General features: G+C 42.3%; 1 protein-coding gene across 1 annotated transcript; it reads right to left on the minus strand.

The window, feature by feature from the left end:
- Nucleotides 1-1346: 1346 nt before the first annotated feature.
- si:ch211-243g18.2 (uncharacterized protein LOC559906 homolog) lies at nt 1347-13613 on the minus strand. The gene is made up of 9 exons (XM_036529083.1): nt 13555-13613; nt 10313-10707; nt 9686-9768; nt 9318-9474; nt 7926-8090; nt 7666-7791; nt 5855-6072; nt 5451-5473; nt 1347-1700 (listed from the first exon to the last, which is right to left on the minus strand). Exons 2-9 carry the CDS (start codon nt 10697-10699, stop codon nt 1585-1587), a joined length of 1275 nt encoding a protein of 424 aa, XP_036384976.1. The 5' UTR covers nt 10700-10707; nt 13555-13613; the 3' UTR covers nt 1347-1584.
- Nucleotides 13614-14231: the final 618 nt, after the last annotated feature.

The following is a 14231-nucleotide window of genomic DNA, read 5'->3' on the forward strand; positions in this document are numbered from 1 at the left end:
GAATGTGGACTCTTATTTCTTAGTTTTAACATTAAGCCAAAAATAAAAATTGCTTTTTGTCCATCTTATTCACTCGCACTCTGAGTTTTTGGCCTGACCCAGGAGCCCTCAGTGGCGCCCTCTCATCCATTCCTTTACAAAGGAACAGAAAAAATCCCATTCTAATATGCTTAAATTTGACGTTGTAACACAGCAAAAAGAGAAATAATCACTGGGCAGTGATTAGTGTCTGAAGGCACTGTATGTAATGAATGGAATGCTATCAGCTTTCTGATATCATTCCAGAAAGGATGATGATTCTGTTATATATAATGGATTTTGTTGTATTTCCTCTTGTTACATACTTGTTAATGAACATTTTGTTTACTACTAATAAACCTACCTGTCTATATAATCTTTTAGGAGAATTGCAAGCATATTTTGTCAGAGAGCTAGAGAACTAGTTTTTATATCTTAATACCCAGAAGAGTATTTTGTTCTCAAATAGAGAACAACAATGCTGTACCATGGCTAAAAAACTTGACATTTGGATAGGAAAATGGACCTGATTTGGATATTATCTTCTTGGGCCTTCATGTGCCAAAGCAATGTTTTGCCTTTGTGTCACATTAAGCATTACACTGCATGTTAAGCGAGTGAATGCTGCAACAGCCTCCAGATTTAGCATTGCAATGAAAGTTGCACTGGGTTGCCAGTTCATGCATGTTTACCCTGACACTTGTGTGATGTCACATGCTTTCAAAGCATGAGTGTCACAATGAACATGTGAGAGCTACCAACCCTGGTTTTTATTTGAACTACTTGCTATTTTTTCTGTATCTTAATTACCACATGTACTGCTTGTTAAGATGAGGCCCTGGGCTGCAGGAGTACTGAAGCAAATGTCATTGCTCAGTGCTTATATCACAATGCAACAGTGTTGTAAAGAGGAACATGTTAGCTATGTTGATGTTCTGCCCTGCCTGATAGCTACTAAAGAAAGACTGACACTTTATTTTCTCTATATTCCAGTGTTTCTAACTGAGACTAAAAATGTGAAACAGTGGACAATCTGAAACACAAAGACAGCTTCCTTGTGTTGCCACAGACTAAGAAGAAACATGCAACTTGAATCAAAATGTAACTCATACTCAATTTAGTACATAACACTGTGCATATGACTGAATTTACAAGCAGCTGTCATACATGGCTTTTGGAAGTCCAAATTCATAAATGCTTCTTCAGTTTCTGAAGAATTTCATCATTGTTGCTGGGAACCATTCTGTGATCTGGAATGCATCTGGACATTCTTTAATGTCCCAATATTTGTGTTGTTTTGGGCCAAATTTACACACACCAAACACACATTGAGAAGTGGAAAATTTTTATTGCAGATTTTTTTTAAAGATTGAAACATGAAAAGGCGTCTACTTCGTTCCATTTAACCAAAAATAAATATGTGAAATGTACCTTTTTGAACAGATTTTGTAACAACTGAAGAAGACTACTAAGACCAGACAAAGAAAGAGAGCGGGGTTGGGGACACCTCAGGTAGTGTGGCAGAAAGGCTTATGGGATAGTTTGGTAGGGGGAGGAAGGGACCTCTCACTTCTTCTCCTCCTCAATCTGCTCAACCTCGCTGGACTCATCCACCACTTTGCCATTGACCATGGTCTGGGTGACCACCTTCACAATCTTCCTGGTCCTGACGTCTGGCTCTTCTAAAGGCAGAGAAGATGCGCTGTTGAGATATGTACTGTAGTCTAGAACCCACCACTAAGCGAGAACACAGATATTTTTTATGGGCACAGTGTCTCAAAAGAGTGTGTTCTTTCAGCTGTGAGCATGCTCTTTGGTTCCTGACTGGATCCCATTCAACACACAACAGACTAAGGGTGTACTCACACTAGGCAATCCGTACCATGCCTGAGCACGTTTGACCCCCAAAGTCTGATTCGTTTGACTAGTGTGATCGCTCCGTGCCTTGCCTGGGCCCGCTTAAAGTGGTGGGCTCGGGCACGGTTCAGTTGGACTCAGGCACGGTACGCATCAGTGTGATCGCTAACCGTGCCCGAGCACGGAACTCGAACAAGACGTCAATGATGCGACTGTCCCATTTTACAAATATTTCAGTTATAGCAACAGTTAGCTGGATATATTAGTTACACGTCCAGTCACAATAATTCCTTTAAACCATCATTTGATTAGCTGGCTACCTCCAAAATTCGACTGGTTAGTTCTTTAGATCTATACCTAAAATAACTCTGTGGATCCCCACATTAGCTTGATTACTAGCAAGCGAAATAAAACTAACTAATACTTTACGTGGCGATGTAAGCATTGCTGTTGTCAGGGGCTTAGTTAGAGTATCACAAAGGAAGCAGCCAACCTGTTTAAGTAGCTAGTCTTCAACGATCGTTCAGATAGGTAGCCTGTTAGCTAACTAGCTATGTTTGTCAAATCTATCGCTGAATAGTTAACGTTAGCTACCCAGCCAGTTAGCAATGATTATGCAGCTCAGCGATTTTCAGTTAATCGTGCTGCACGAATAAGAAGATTTTTAAGGAGGCAGCTGACGTTGGAGGAGGAATTTGGAGCTGCTTTACTCGCAGACTACAATTCACGTTCATCAATAAGGTGAGAACCAGACCCATTATTAACCCAAATATTCTCGAATGAATTGAAAAGTGTACTATCCAAGCAGTAGGCTAATAGACAGTGGCGGCGGGTGAGCTGGAAACAGGGGTAGCGGAAACATTAGGCCAGGGGTGTACAAACCTCTCCTGGAGGCCCACTTGTCCTGCATCTCCCTGCTCCAACACAGCTGATTCAAATGATCAGTTTGTTATTCAGCAGCTTCAGGAATTCATAACAAGTTGATCATTTGAATCAGCTGTGTTGGAGCAGGGAGAGATCTAAAACATGCAGGACAAGTGGCCCTCCAGGAGAGGTTTGGACACCCCTGCATTAGGCCTACCTTTAAATCTATCTACTTTCAACCTGTCCCCCTTTATTCTCCTTGATCAACAATAAAACAAATAATTCACAGAATAATTGACACCAATTGTAAATAGACTAAATGATTATGCTCGCGAAATATCGCAGATTGTCTGTAGCCTAGTTTGTGTGCTTGCGAAAGCTACAACGTGAAATTGTTCAGTTAACAAGGATGGCATTTATCGATGTAAATTACGTTAAATGCTCATGACACATCACAGCTTTTGTGAGGTCTGTGTTCTAAACGTTATTGTTCATTTCACTCAACCTAACCTGAAAGTTTATTCTCAGTAATTTAAATCGATCTAACTAAATTTAGCTCCGTTTTGTAGGCTAATTTGAATTTTTTAACACAAGAAAGCTATAATTTGAAACATTTAAGAGAAAGCTTTGGGATTAGCCTACTTGCCACTTAATTATTCAAATTGCCATCCTTGTTATTTTGAGCATTTAAAGTAATTTAAATCAATAAATGCCGTCCTTGTTAATTATACAATCTCACGTTGTCGCTTTCGCAAGCACACAAACTACAGACAATCTGTGCTGTTTCGCAAGCATAATCATTTAGTCTATTCATAATTGGTGTCAATTATTCTGTGAATTATTTGTATTATTGTTAATCAAGGAGGATAAAGGGGAACAGGTTGATAGATTTAAAGGTAATGTTTCCACTACCCCTGTTTCCAGTTCACCCGCCGCCACTGGTAATAGAAGATGCTTGTTGTTGTAATGATGACAGTATCGCACACACAAGTAGTAGCCCTAACTGGTTACTATTAGCTAACATTATTGCGATTAGGCTACTGTAATCTGACACAAAATATTGGTCTGTCCCTTAGCATAATGACTGAAATGTCAGCTGCCTCGTAAAAATCTTCTTAAAGGCTACATGCAGCACGATTGCGTTGCATAATTGATAAATCTATAAGGCATGTGAGAAGGCCGTGTGTCACTCCAAATAAGCCACAAAGTAAGTACAATCATGAACTCCACTGTGCTGCGCGAGAGCACTTTTCTTCAACACAAAAAGTTGCATTGTGATGAGGTAAGCGTGCTAGGGCCCGGAACGTTAAGCGCAATGTGAGCGCAGGCCAGCGGGGAAGTGGGGAGCGGGGGAAATCGTGCTTGGGCACGGTACAAGGCAACCGGGCCTAGTGGAACACCAGGGATAAAATGAAATACATTGCAGGGGAATGTGCTTATTTTCTCAATAATGAAAGCACAGCACAATCCCCGGACAAGACCCAATCAACTGGGCTCTTATTTGTGTGTACAGTTACCAGGGACTACTCTGTCTGGGGAGGTGGCTCTGTTTGCAGATTCATGAATATCTCATTTGTTGGCTGCCACAGCCCTTCTCTTGCTACCAGAGTTTGTGTGATGTAGGATAGAAAACAACCCACTTTGACTGTGGGTCAAAGGTCACAGGTGCTGTAGGTCATAGGGCAGTGGTCTCCCACTGTATATTACTGACATACATTATAAATTGCTAAGTGTGGGAGTGTGTGGGACACACAGTAACCTACAAGTTCTACAAGGTTTTGCATATTATCCATTTATACAGCTGGATATTTGAGGCAACTCTGGTTAAGTACTTTTCCCAAGGGTACAACAGCAGTGCCCCACTGCCTGATAAAGCAAGCTTTGGGTTACAAGCCCTGCTCCTTATCACTACACCACACTGCCACCATCAACATGGAGCTATAATCTCCTGTTATGTCATGCCTCCAATGACATCATCACTGAAAGTCATAAGGCTGCTGAGCACACAGTGCCAACAATGCTGGGGTGTGCCAGAACCCGGAGTGGGCGTGAGGGTGAGCTGGGCGGGCCCGCTGTAAGTGGGTGACATCATGAGCACAGCCTTTATTGCAAATGAAATGCTGTGATGTCATTACGATAAGCAGCATCGTGCAGGCAGCAGGGTGCAGTGCAGGGAGGGGATGAGGCGCTCGTGTGAGGCAGCAGGAGCTGTGGTTCCCCTCACCCTCCCCCATCACCCTGAGGCCCACTGCCGCCTGCTCCAAAACCCCCACTCGCCATGGCTAAAGCCACTCACCGTACCACTTACTGCCTCTATCTGTGTTACATACAGTAGATATAAAAGTCTAAACACCCCTATGAAATTTCAGGTTTTTGAAATGTAAAGACAGAAATAACAACAATGTAAATGTCAGACTTGTCACACTTTTTCCATCTGTAATGTGATATTCCAACAAACAAAAATCCAGAGAAAAAACAAATAGTTAATTATTAGGAACATTTTAAATAAAAAAAAAAAAAATTAAATACAACTTCTCTCCTTGTTGTCAGCTGAATGCTCAGGTGAGACACATCATCAGGACACACCTTGTTTCACTATTAACATTCACAAGCTAATGTGAGATTGACCATTTAAGTCACTTTGTCAACAGGAAGACAGTTTCCATTTTCTCCTTGAGCTAAGCTAATACGGAATGCAGAGACATACTTACTTTTTGGAGGGGTTTCCTTTATCCTGAAATGAAAAAGAAAAAAAAAATCACTAACTTTTTGAACTAATCAGCTGAAATGAATGAAATGAACCAATGAAAATGTGGACAATTGTGCAATTCAAGCTTCAGGACACCTTCTTCTATAATTCTTTATATCTGTAGTATGTGTGTTTGCATACACACAGTTGTCATTAACTGCTGAAAAGAAAGGCAATATGTGCAGTAGATCACATAAAACCAGATGTTACGCTGTTAAAAGCACACCAAAGAGGCCTTGAAATAGAGCATTTCCAACTGACAAGAGTTTTAGGTGACTGTGTTTGGCTGAAGAACAAGCAACACAACACTGAACACTATTCTGAGGCTGTCTGGCTCCCTCCGACCAGGAGGGCGGAGGTACTCACTCTTCCTCTCCCTCCAGCAGCCTCCTGTAGGTGGCAATCTCCATTTCCAGGTTCTGTTTGACCCGCAGCAGCTGGTCATAGTCAGTCTTGTTGCGCTGCATGTCCAAGCGCAGCTGGGACAGGTCCGCCTCAAGTTGTGACAGAGTTGCTTGGAGGCGATCCATCTCCTGGGCGTACTTGTGGGTGGTGTCACTCAAGTTACCCTCCAGTGCGGCAACCTGGGGACAAAGACAGCAAACTGTACAGTTGTACACTGCACAATTGATGGGGAACTTAATGTGTAAACACAAGGTTACAGATTTGAATCCCAAGTGCAAAACAGCAATTACCCTTAAATTGAACCAAGAAGTTCTCACATGAACCACAGACAAAGGGCCACTGTTTCTTTTTTTGTTAAACCTTCTTGGAAGCGTGTAATTTGGTGTAGGAATGTATTCAATCTGCAGTAAAACTTTTCTTGTCCTTCTGAGAAGATGTGTTAGTTCAATCAAATAGTATTACTGTCTAATAGTCCAATTAACTACATTCAGTTTGAAGTTAAGTATTGATTCATTGTTAATCATTCTGAATTTGAGATAAATGAGCACATAAAATACACAACATTAGAAATATATGAAATGGAACACAGCTGGAAATCCTTGTGAGGAAAATTTTATATATAATAAACAGATTATAGCGTCAGTCAAAAAAACATCCAGAAAGGGTGGCAAATCTGGTGGCCTTTAAAGAATCCATTTAAAAGTATGCAATCACTTAAACACTGTTAACCTCAATCATTTTTATTTTTCATTAATTTTATAATGAATTTATAATATAGTATTTTATAATTTATAATTTATTCATTATATCATTTTATAATTGAACACTACTACTGCAGAGGAAGTGAAAAAAAACACTTTGCTGGCTTTCAAAAATACACTCCTACTTCATTCAGAAGTCAAAGTTACAACCTGGGCTGATAGCTGTTATTTTTTATTTGAATGTACATGTGGTTACTCTCCATTGTCCTGGAGTATGGTTGTGCTGTTGAAACTGGTTGTGCTAAACTACCTTTTCTTACTTCCTTGTTATCATCTCTCTGGTCGAGTGATGGAAGCAAGAAGCTCTTGAGTCATGGTTGCTTATTCACACATTCACAAGGACCAAACACACAGTACTGACACTTGTCTAAAATCGTGAGTTTCACCTTGAGCAGTTGGGAAGATGTCCATTGAGCTTTATGATAAACACAGTATGGGAATATGTAGTTTTTTGGTTTGCTATATTTTTTTGGAATTATCATGAATGACTATAGGTATCCATAAAGCATTCCATAGCCCTTTATCTGTTATCTGGATTGCATGAGTTCCAGTTCATTATTATTGGGTAATGAGTGGGCAAACATGCTGTGTAAATCAACCTTGATAAAGCCCTTGGCTTGGCCATTACAAATAAGGTACCCTTAATAAAAAGCAAACACATAGTCAGAGCATGAGCTTCAGTCATTTAATACTGACGAGTGGGAAAACAGATGAGTGGAACAATAAGGTGTAGACAGGTGCCTTCCTATATGACCTACAGTGACAAAAGAATGTCCTAGACAGGATCTGTTTAAGTGCGAATGGATACAGCCAGAGTAAAGATGAATCTGTTTCCATTCACAGACAGTCACGAAAGACACGCTGAGCCCTTCCAGTACAATTACAGTACATCTGTGTTTATGATGAGAGGAGATTTATTTACTGTGAACAGTGAAACGCTCTGTTGCAGTGCCTTTGTGAGTCAGAGGGGGACCAGATTAGGCAGGAGGACAGGTGTGTGAGGGCTCTGACCTGTTTACGCAGGCTGTCCAGCTCCACCTCTAGGGTCTGAAGGAAGCGCTGTCTCTCAGTGAGGTCATTCTGAGCCCCACGTAGGACTTCATTGCTCTCCCGGACCTCCGACTGCACTGTGTCCAGCTGCAGGAGACACAAGGACACATGCACAATGCTGATGTGACCACAGATACATGTAGACTCCTATGTTACTGTAACAACAGTATGTTGGAGTCCAAATGCTGACAACAGCCCCCAGGTCAGCTGGCCCTGCTCACTTTCTTCTTGTACCAGTCCTCAGCATCCTCCTTGTTCTTCCGGACAATGCCCTCGTAGTGGGTCCTCAGCTCAGCCAGAGTGGCTGCCAGGTCAGGGCCCCGGTTAGCGTCTACCTCCACGTTCACCTGGTCTTTGGCCATGCGGGCCTTCAGCACCGCCATTTCCTACAGCACCAGCGAGGAAGGTAAAGGGAGGGGGAAAAAGGTAAGAGAGTATACGCACTGCACCTGTAAATCTACACTGCTACGACTGGCACCCCAGGAAGGTGACATGATTCATTATTGATGCGCTCTCCATGAATACTCAAGGGCCATAGTAACAGCTCCATACAGTCCATAGTTACAGGCCCTGCAGTGGTACCAAATTACAACAGGCTTGGCAGCAGTATAAGATTGCAGCGATCTTAGCAGTGGTGCAAGATTACAACAGGGCTGGCAGTGGTGTTGGATTACAAAATGCATCACATGGCCCAGCACTGAGCTGCATCATGGGAACCACACCCAGCTCTCCACACACTCCCTGTGCCTACCAGTCCTGCTGCAATGGATGTGTATTCAGCACACGAAAGGAAAACAGGTACATCTAGGGGGTGTGCCTTCTAAAGATCAGCTATTTCATTCCAGCACACACTCAGATTACAGACAACAGCAGAAGGGGAAGGACTGTGTCCCTGATCACACGGTAAACAAATTTTAGAGGCAGGTCAGAGAGACAGGTCCTATAGGACAATAACCAGAAATAGGAAGTTTCACTGCCACAGAAAAGAGCTTATGAAAATGGAATTTGTGAATCACCTAAGGAACAGCTTTGTCTAATTTCACAGTAAAATGAAAGTCTTGTTAAGGTAGGGCTTAAAAAAAGAAAGCACATTTTCATGATCTCTGTGGGATGTGATTTATGTTTTCATTTTTTAAGTGTCCCTGGGACATTTCACATTATTTTCCTTAAATCACTACAGGCAACAGTTCTCACTCTGACTCCTGTGTGGGGTTGACAAATACATAAAGGTGGAAGTCATACTACACTGGCATTTCAGAAAGAGACAGAAAGGTCTCTTGTGTAGTGTATTGTCTATTGTATACAAAAGTGTATACATTTCTGTCTCTCTCTTTACCTCAGAGAAGAACTGAGACACTAAGCAGAGCTTAGAAGTTTCAGCTCAGTAATTAATGAGCAAATAATTTGGTTTATTTATTACACAAGGGTTCCTCAGGGTGTAACCCGACACTTTTTTGTGCCCAACTATCCTAAAACACACAGATCTCTATGCAGTCTCTTCCAATTAGATTTCAGAGTTGCTAAGGAGAGTATGGAGTAATGGAATGGTTGGGTTCAGAATGGCACTTTCATACAAATCTGCATTAATGCTAATCTACAGGGGGTGCTCTGACCTCCTCATGGTTCCTCTTCAGGAAGTACAGCTCCTCCTTGAGGCTGTCCAGGTCGGCACTCAGCGTGGCAATGATCTGAACATGGTCGGACTTGGCTTTCCTCAGAGCCTGGCAGTCTCTCTCCACTGACTGGCACAGCTCAACCTCTGCCTCCCACCTGCGCACAGAGGCAGTGGAAAAAGGTCACACCATCATACACGCACACACACACACACACACACACACACACACACACACACATACACTTCTGCACACACTCATACACAGATCCCCCTTCTGCCTACGCACAAAGACTATAAACTCCCATCCCTCAAAAACAACTGTCTGTCCTCTATCACAGAGACACCACGAGTCAGGATGACACTCACTTGACTCGGAAGTCGTCAGCGGCCAGCTTGGCATTGTCGATCTCCAGCATGATGCGGGCGTTCTCAAGCGTCTTTGCCCTCACCTTGATGAATGAGGTCAGAGAGTCATCAGCAGGTGATTAGGGAAAAATCTGTTTTTGTATCTCTGCAGTCATTTTGTTTCTGTTCCAATGTCTGCAAATTACCAAGTCACAGATAAGCTATGCACCAAAATCCACACTCATGCAGCCCAAATTTATGTAGTCTGCTTCATAAAGTAAAATTAAACTACAGTCATTAATTCAGCCAAGGCTGAGCCATGCTAATCTTTGACACAAACAGCCCAGGGCCAGCATACCTGTGAGTTCAGAGGTGCTGAATCACAGTTCAGTTTCAATTTCACAAGTCTCACATCATAGAAACACACTGTTCCTATGTGCTAGTAAACTCAAGGTCATTTCCCATTAAAGGTAAACTTCTACTGGACCAGGATGACCTAAGGACTGAACTTTGTGTTGGTGTCTCTGTCTGTGTATGCACACCTGCTTGTGTGAATGTATAACTTCTCCCACTCTCTTTCAGGTGCGACAAAAATTTGTATGTGTGTTGGTGCATGTTTGTAAGTAGCAGGAAGGATAGGCCACTGACCTCCTTTTCGATGGTGTGTGCTTGAGCCATCATGCCCTCAATGTCATGCCCCTTGGGTGCTCGCTCCAGCATCAGCTGCTTGATCTTGAGCTCCAGGTCAGCATTGGACTTCTCTAGGGTGCGCACCTTGTCCAGGTAGTTGGCCAGACGGTTGTTGAGGCCCTGCATGGCCTCCTTCTCGTTGGGCCCACCCACCAGGCCATTGGGCGCCAGGTTCTTGAGCTCATTGAGGCCGCTGCTCACAGAGACAGAGCTGGAGAGGGGGAGGGCGGCAGAGAGGGAGACGGCAGCCTTGGAGCGGGCCCGGCCACTGTCCCGGAGTGACAGGCTGGAGAAGGAGGGCTGCCGGGCCGGCGAGTAGCTCCGCATGGAGATAGTGGATGCCATAGTGACTGCTGTGGTGGGGGTGAAACACTGTTCAGCGGTAGTGTAGCAATGAGAGTGCATGTACAGTATATATGTATATGTATGCACACACACACACAAACTTATACTTTTCTTCTAATTTCTATGTTCTCCAGACACTATGGCTTTTAATAGATCCATGATGAATGAAAACAGCTTTCAGGAAGACTGTATGATAGGATTATTGATAGGATTATTGACAGGCAAAACTGAATTGTAAAAAAGTACAAGCATTCTTCACTCATGTGCTCTCATCACATAAACTCCATACTGTGTCCCAGACATTTGCACAATGGCATTTTCAGCTGTGGTGCCCTTATCCTGGAGAGCATGAAGGTTATCTGTGGCTGAAGCTCCCTTGCCTTCCTCTGTCTGAATTCTCACAGTGTTAGATGGATCGCTGTTACTGTCTCGCACTTATGTGTGAATGTAACATGAACTAAGCCCCATTGTAACTAATCGTCAGCTTACAAAACATATCTCAAGTCATAAAATGATAAACTTCTGAGAGCAACTCTCTTTATCACCACTGAACGAAGTCACCCGGCATATTTCGTGTACTGGGTAATCTCATTTTACTCGCTAATGCGACTGCAAGCTACTGTTGGGATCAATTCATATGGCTGCCAAAAAGGACAGCTAAATGGGGTATCATCAGCACTTTTTATGTAAAAGTTAAAATAAAATGTTTTCATTGAATAACTCATAGGGAGTGGTAAATTTAATAACACAAGGAAATAAAAACATATGATAAAAAGATATTACGACAAGTCATAGTAACACCTATGCAAACAGCAGATACATCTTTGTGCAAGGGTGTCACTCCTTTACACAATTCACTAATTATACAGTAAGGCCGGGGCCACACCAGTTGCGTCGCGTGTGCGTGACTGTCGCGGAACGTCTTGATGTTCATTTCGGCGCCCATGTGCAGCCACACAGCCCGCGTGAACAGCGCGGCTCGACACTCGCTGCAGCTGCGAGTCATCTAGAGTTTCGGCGTGGAGCCAATTTTTTCCGCGTGACGCGCGCGGTTCTCAGCAAAAAAATAGACAGTAAAAACGATCTGTTGATACTCATATTGACATCATACCAGCAACATTACATAACTTACACCTTTCTCTGTAGTTTCAATGTCTAGGCTATATGTCACAGACATGAAAAAATAAAAATATTATTTTTTGAACCATTTTAGCAGCATTTTGTTATCAGGAGGTGATTTGTTAATTTTTAACAGGGGGGATGGAGCATGCACATGCAGCACTCTCTCTGCTACTATCTAGGGGATGGGGGGTGGCAGGTTAACAAGGGGGATGCATTTTGGTCATTTTGCTAACAGGGAAATAGCTTCCCCCCTCAAATCGCCTACTGCATGTTATTAAAGGGCAAAGTGGAGGCTACATGTGTACTATACAGTCAAGGAAAGAAGATGATCAATTTACTCAGCGCTCATTCTGAAATACTTCAGGTGTTTGTGCTTCTCAAGATGCAGTTCAGCAGCAAGATGGTGAAAAGCTCCAAGTTGCCTCCTTTCTGGTTTATTGGGTGAACCCACATTCTTCGCCGGTTTCTACTCCGGAGCATTCGCAGTAAAAGATAAAGCGCGCTGGCTTTCCTTCTGTCTATAACTCGCACTAGAAACCAACGAAAAACTTAATTAACCACGTTATTATTATTTAGGGAATGCGAATAGACAGGTACCCTAATAAAAACTATCTAAAGGAACATTACATATAAGAAAGAAGAAAATAAAAAGATAATAAGAAGTTGTCCTAGGCAGTCTATTTTCTTCATGATCAACAAACAAAATATTTTTCAATTAAACAAATAATAGAGGAGCCTATTTTCCCATTTGTAAGGGGAAAAAATGTTGAACTTGAAGCAAGATATAGTGGCAAGACAAACGCACAGCACTTCTGATTCAACAGAGACTGAACCCAGAACATCTGCTTATACAGTTTTACATTTGGTTTGGCGCCTTGTAAATTAAGGTCCCGCGATACTTCTCGATAAGCCCACACTTGGAAACCTGTAGAACAGAAAGCCGAAACCCCCCATGGAAATGGCTTGTAAACTGAGTCAGGCCAAGTGAAGAGGGATTGCTGTATATGTTTTATTTATGTATTTATTATTATTATTATTATTATTATTATTATTATTATTATTATACAATTGAGCACACGCTTCTTAACCTTTGTCTGTCTAAACAAAATATAAATTAAACTTATAATGAAATTAAATCAAACATTCTATTATTGATGACCATTATCAAAGGCAAACTCAATGTAAAAAGATAGGACTGGCGGTAGCAGCACCGCAGCAGCAACGCTGGCGGTGTGAACAAACACACGCATGCGAGCAGCAGCAGTTCAGCACACGCGAAGCAACTAGTGTGGTCCCGGCCTAACAATTCATTAACAGCTAATTCGTTAATATTCATTCATCAATAGCTAATATTGAATGGCTGAATCCCATCCTGTCAAACATTTGATCTGAATAGCATCTTTCTGGCTTGCCTTCATCAATAATTCATATGAAACTTACAAATAAACAAACTGAATGTTTATTTTAAAATGTGTAGATTATTCCATTCTAACCCACAATTTAGAAGCAGAGAAGTGCCATTTCAAGCTTTTTCAGAGTTTTCTATAACCCCTAGTTCTAACAACAAAAATGTCAGTGTTAAACGTTACAGATTAAAAATAAAGTCTGCCATAATAGTTTCAGTTAAATTCAGAAAACAAAGGTAGGATCATATTGTCAAACATCTAAACCACAAAAGACAAATACCGGAGAGTTAAAGTTTAAAAAGCGATAAAGTGAAAAAAAAAGCTTACATGTAGGTTTTACAGACGGTGTAGGATTACCTCTGGAGGACAACCAGCTCTGCTCTGACCTTGATACTACAGCTGACTGTTTATATACGCCTGGTCAGGTAGGAGGGGGAGGGGAAACACCAGGTGGGCAGGTCCACAGAACATGCAAACCTGCCACTGTGCCTGAAATCCCCTCCTGTAGAGAGAAGAGGGAATATGACACCAGAGGGAATTAAATATTCAATGCTCCCTTTAATGGAATGGAATATGTGTATTATCCGAATAGGTGGCTCCCCTCCACCCCCCAGCATGTCCAAACACTGGCGTTCTGTCTGCATGTTTCACAGTGTTTCTCACAGTGGAGACAGGGCAGTGGACTGGAGATTGTCTGACACAGGATCTGCTCAGATAATCATCTGCCACACATTTTCACTGTGCTCCGCTTTTGGGCAGCTTCTCACACTGAGGAACAAATCTAGTGGCAGAGGAAACCTGAGATAACAGCAGACACACCTCAGGTGCAACCCTGTGTAAAAGGGCTACAAAACTTGACACACCTGTTACAATGACCCCTAAACCCACTGGCTTTGTTCTGAAGGCTCTCTGGCTGCTCTCCCTGGATTCCTTTACTGAAAGGTCTCTTTCTAAGCAGTATGCTCATGCTGAGGTGAGAGAAATACAGAAACTATGAAAAGTTT

Source organism: Megalops cyprinoides, chromosome 5, assembly GCF_013368585.1.
Source record: "Megalops cyprinoides isolate fMegCyp1 chromosome 5, fMegCyp1.pri, whole genome shotgun sequence".
NCBI lineage: Eukaryota > Metazoa > Chordata > Actinopteri > Elopiformes > Megalopidae > Megalops > Megalops cyprinoides.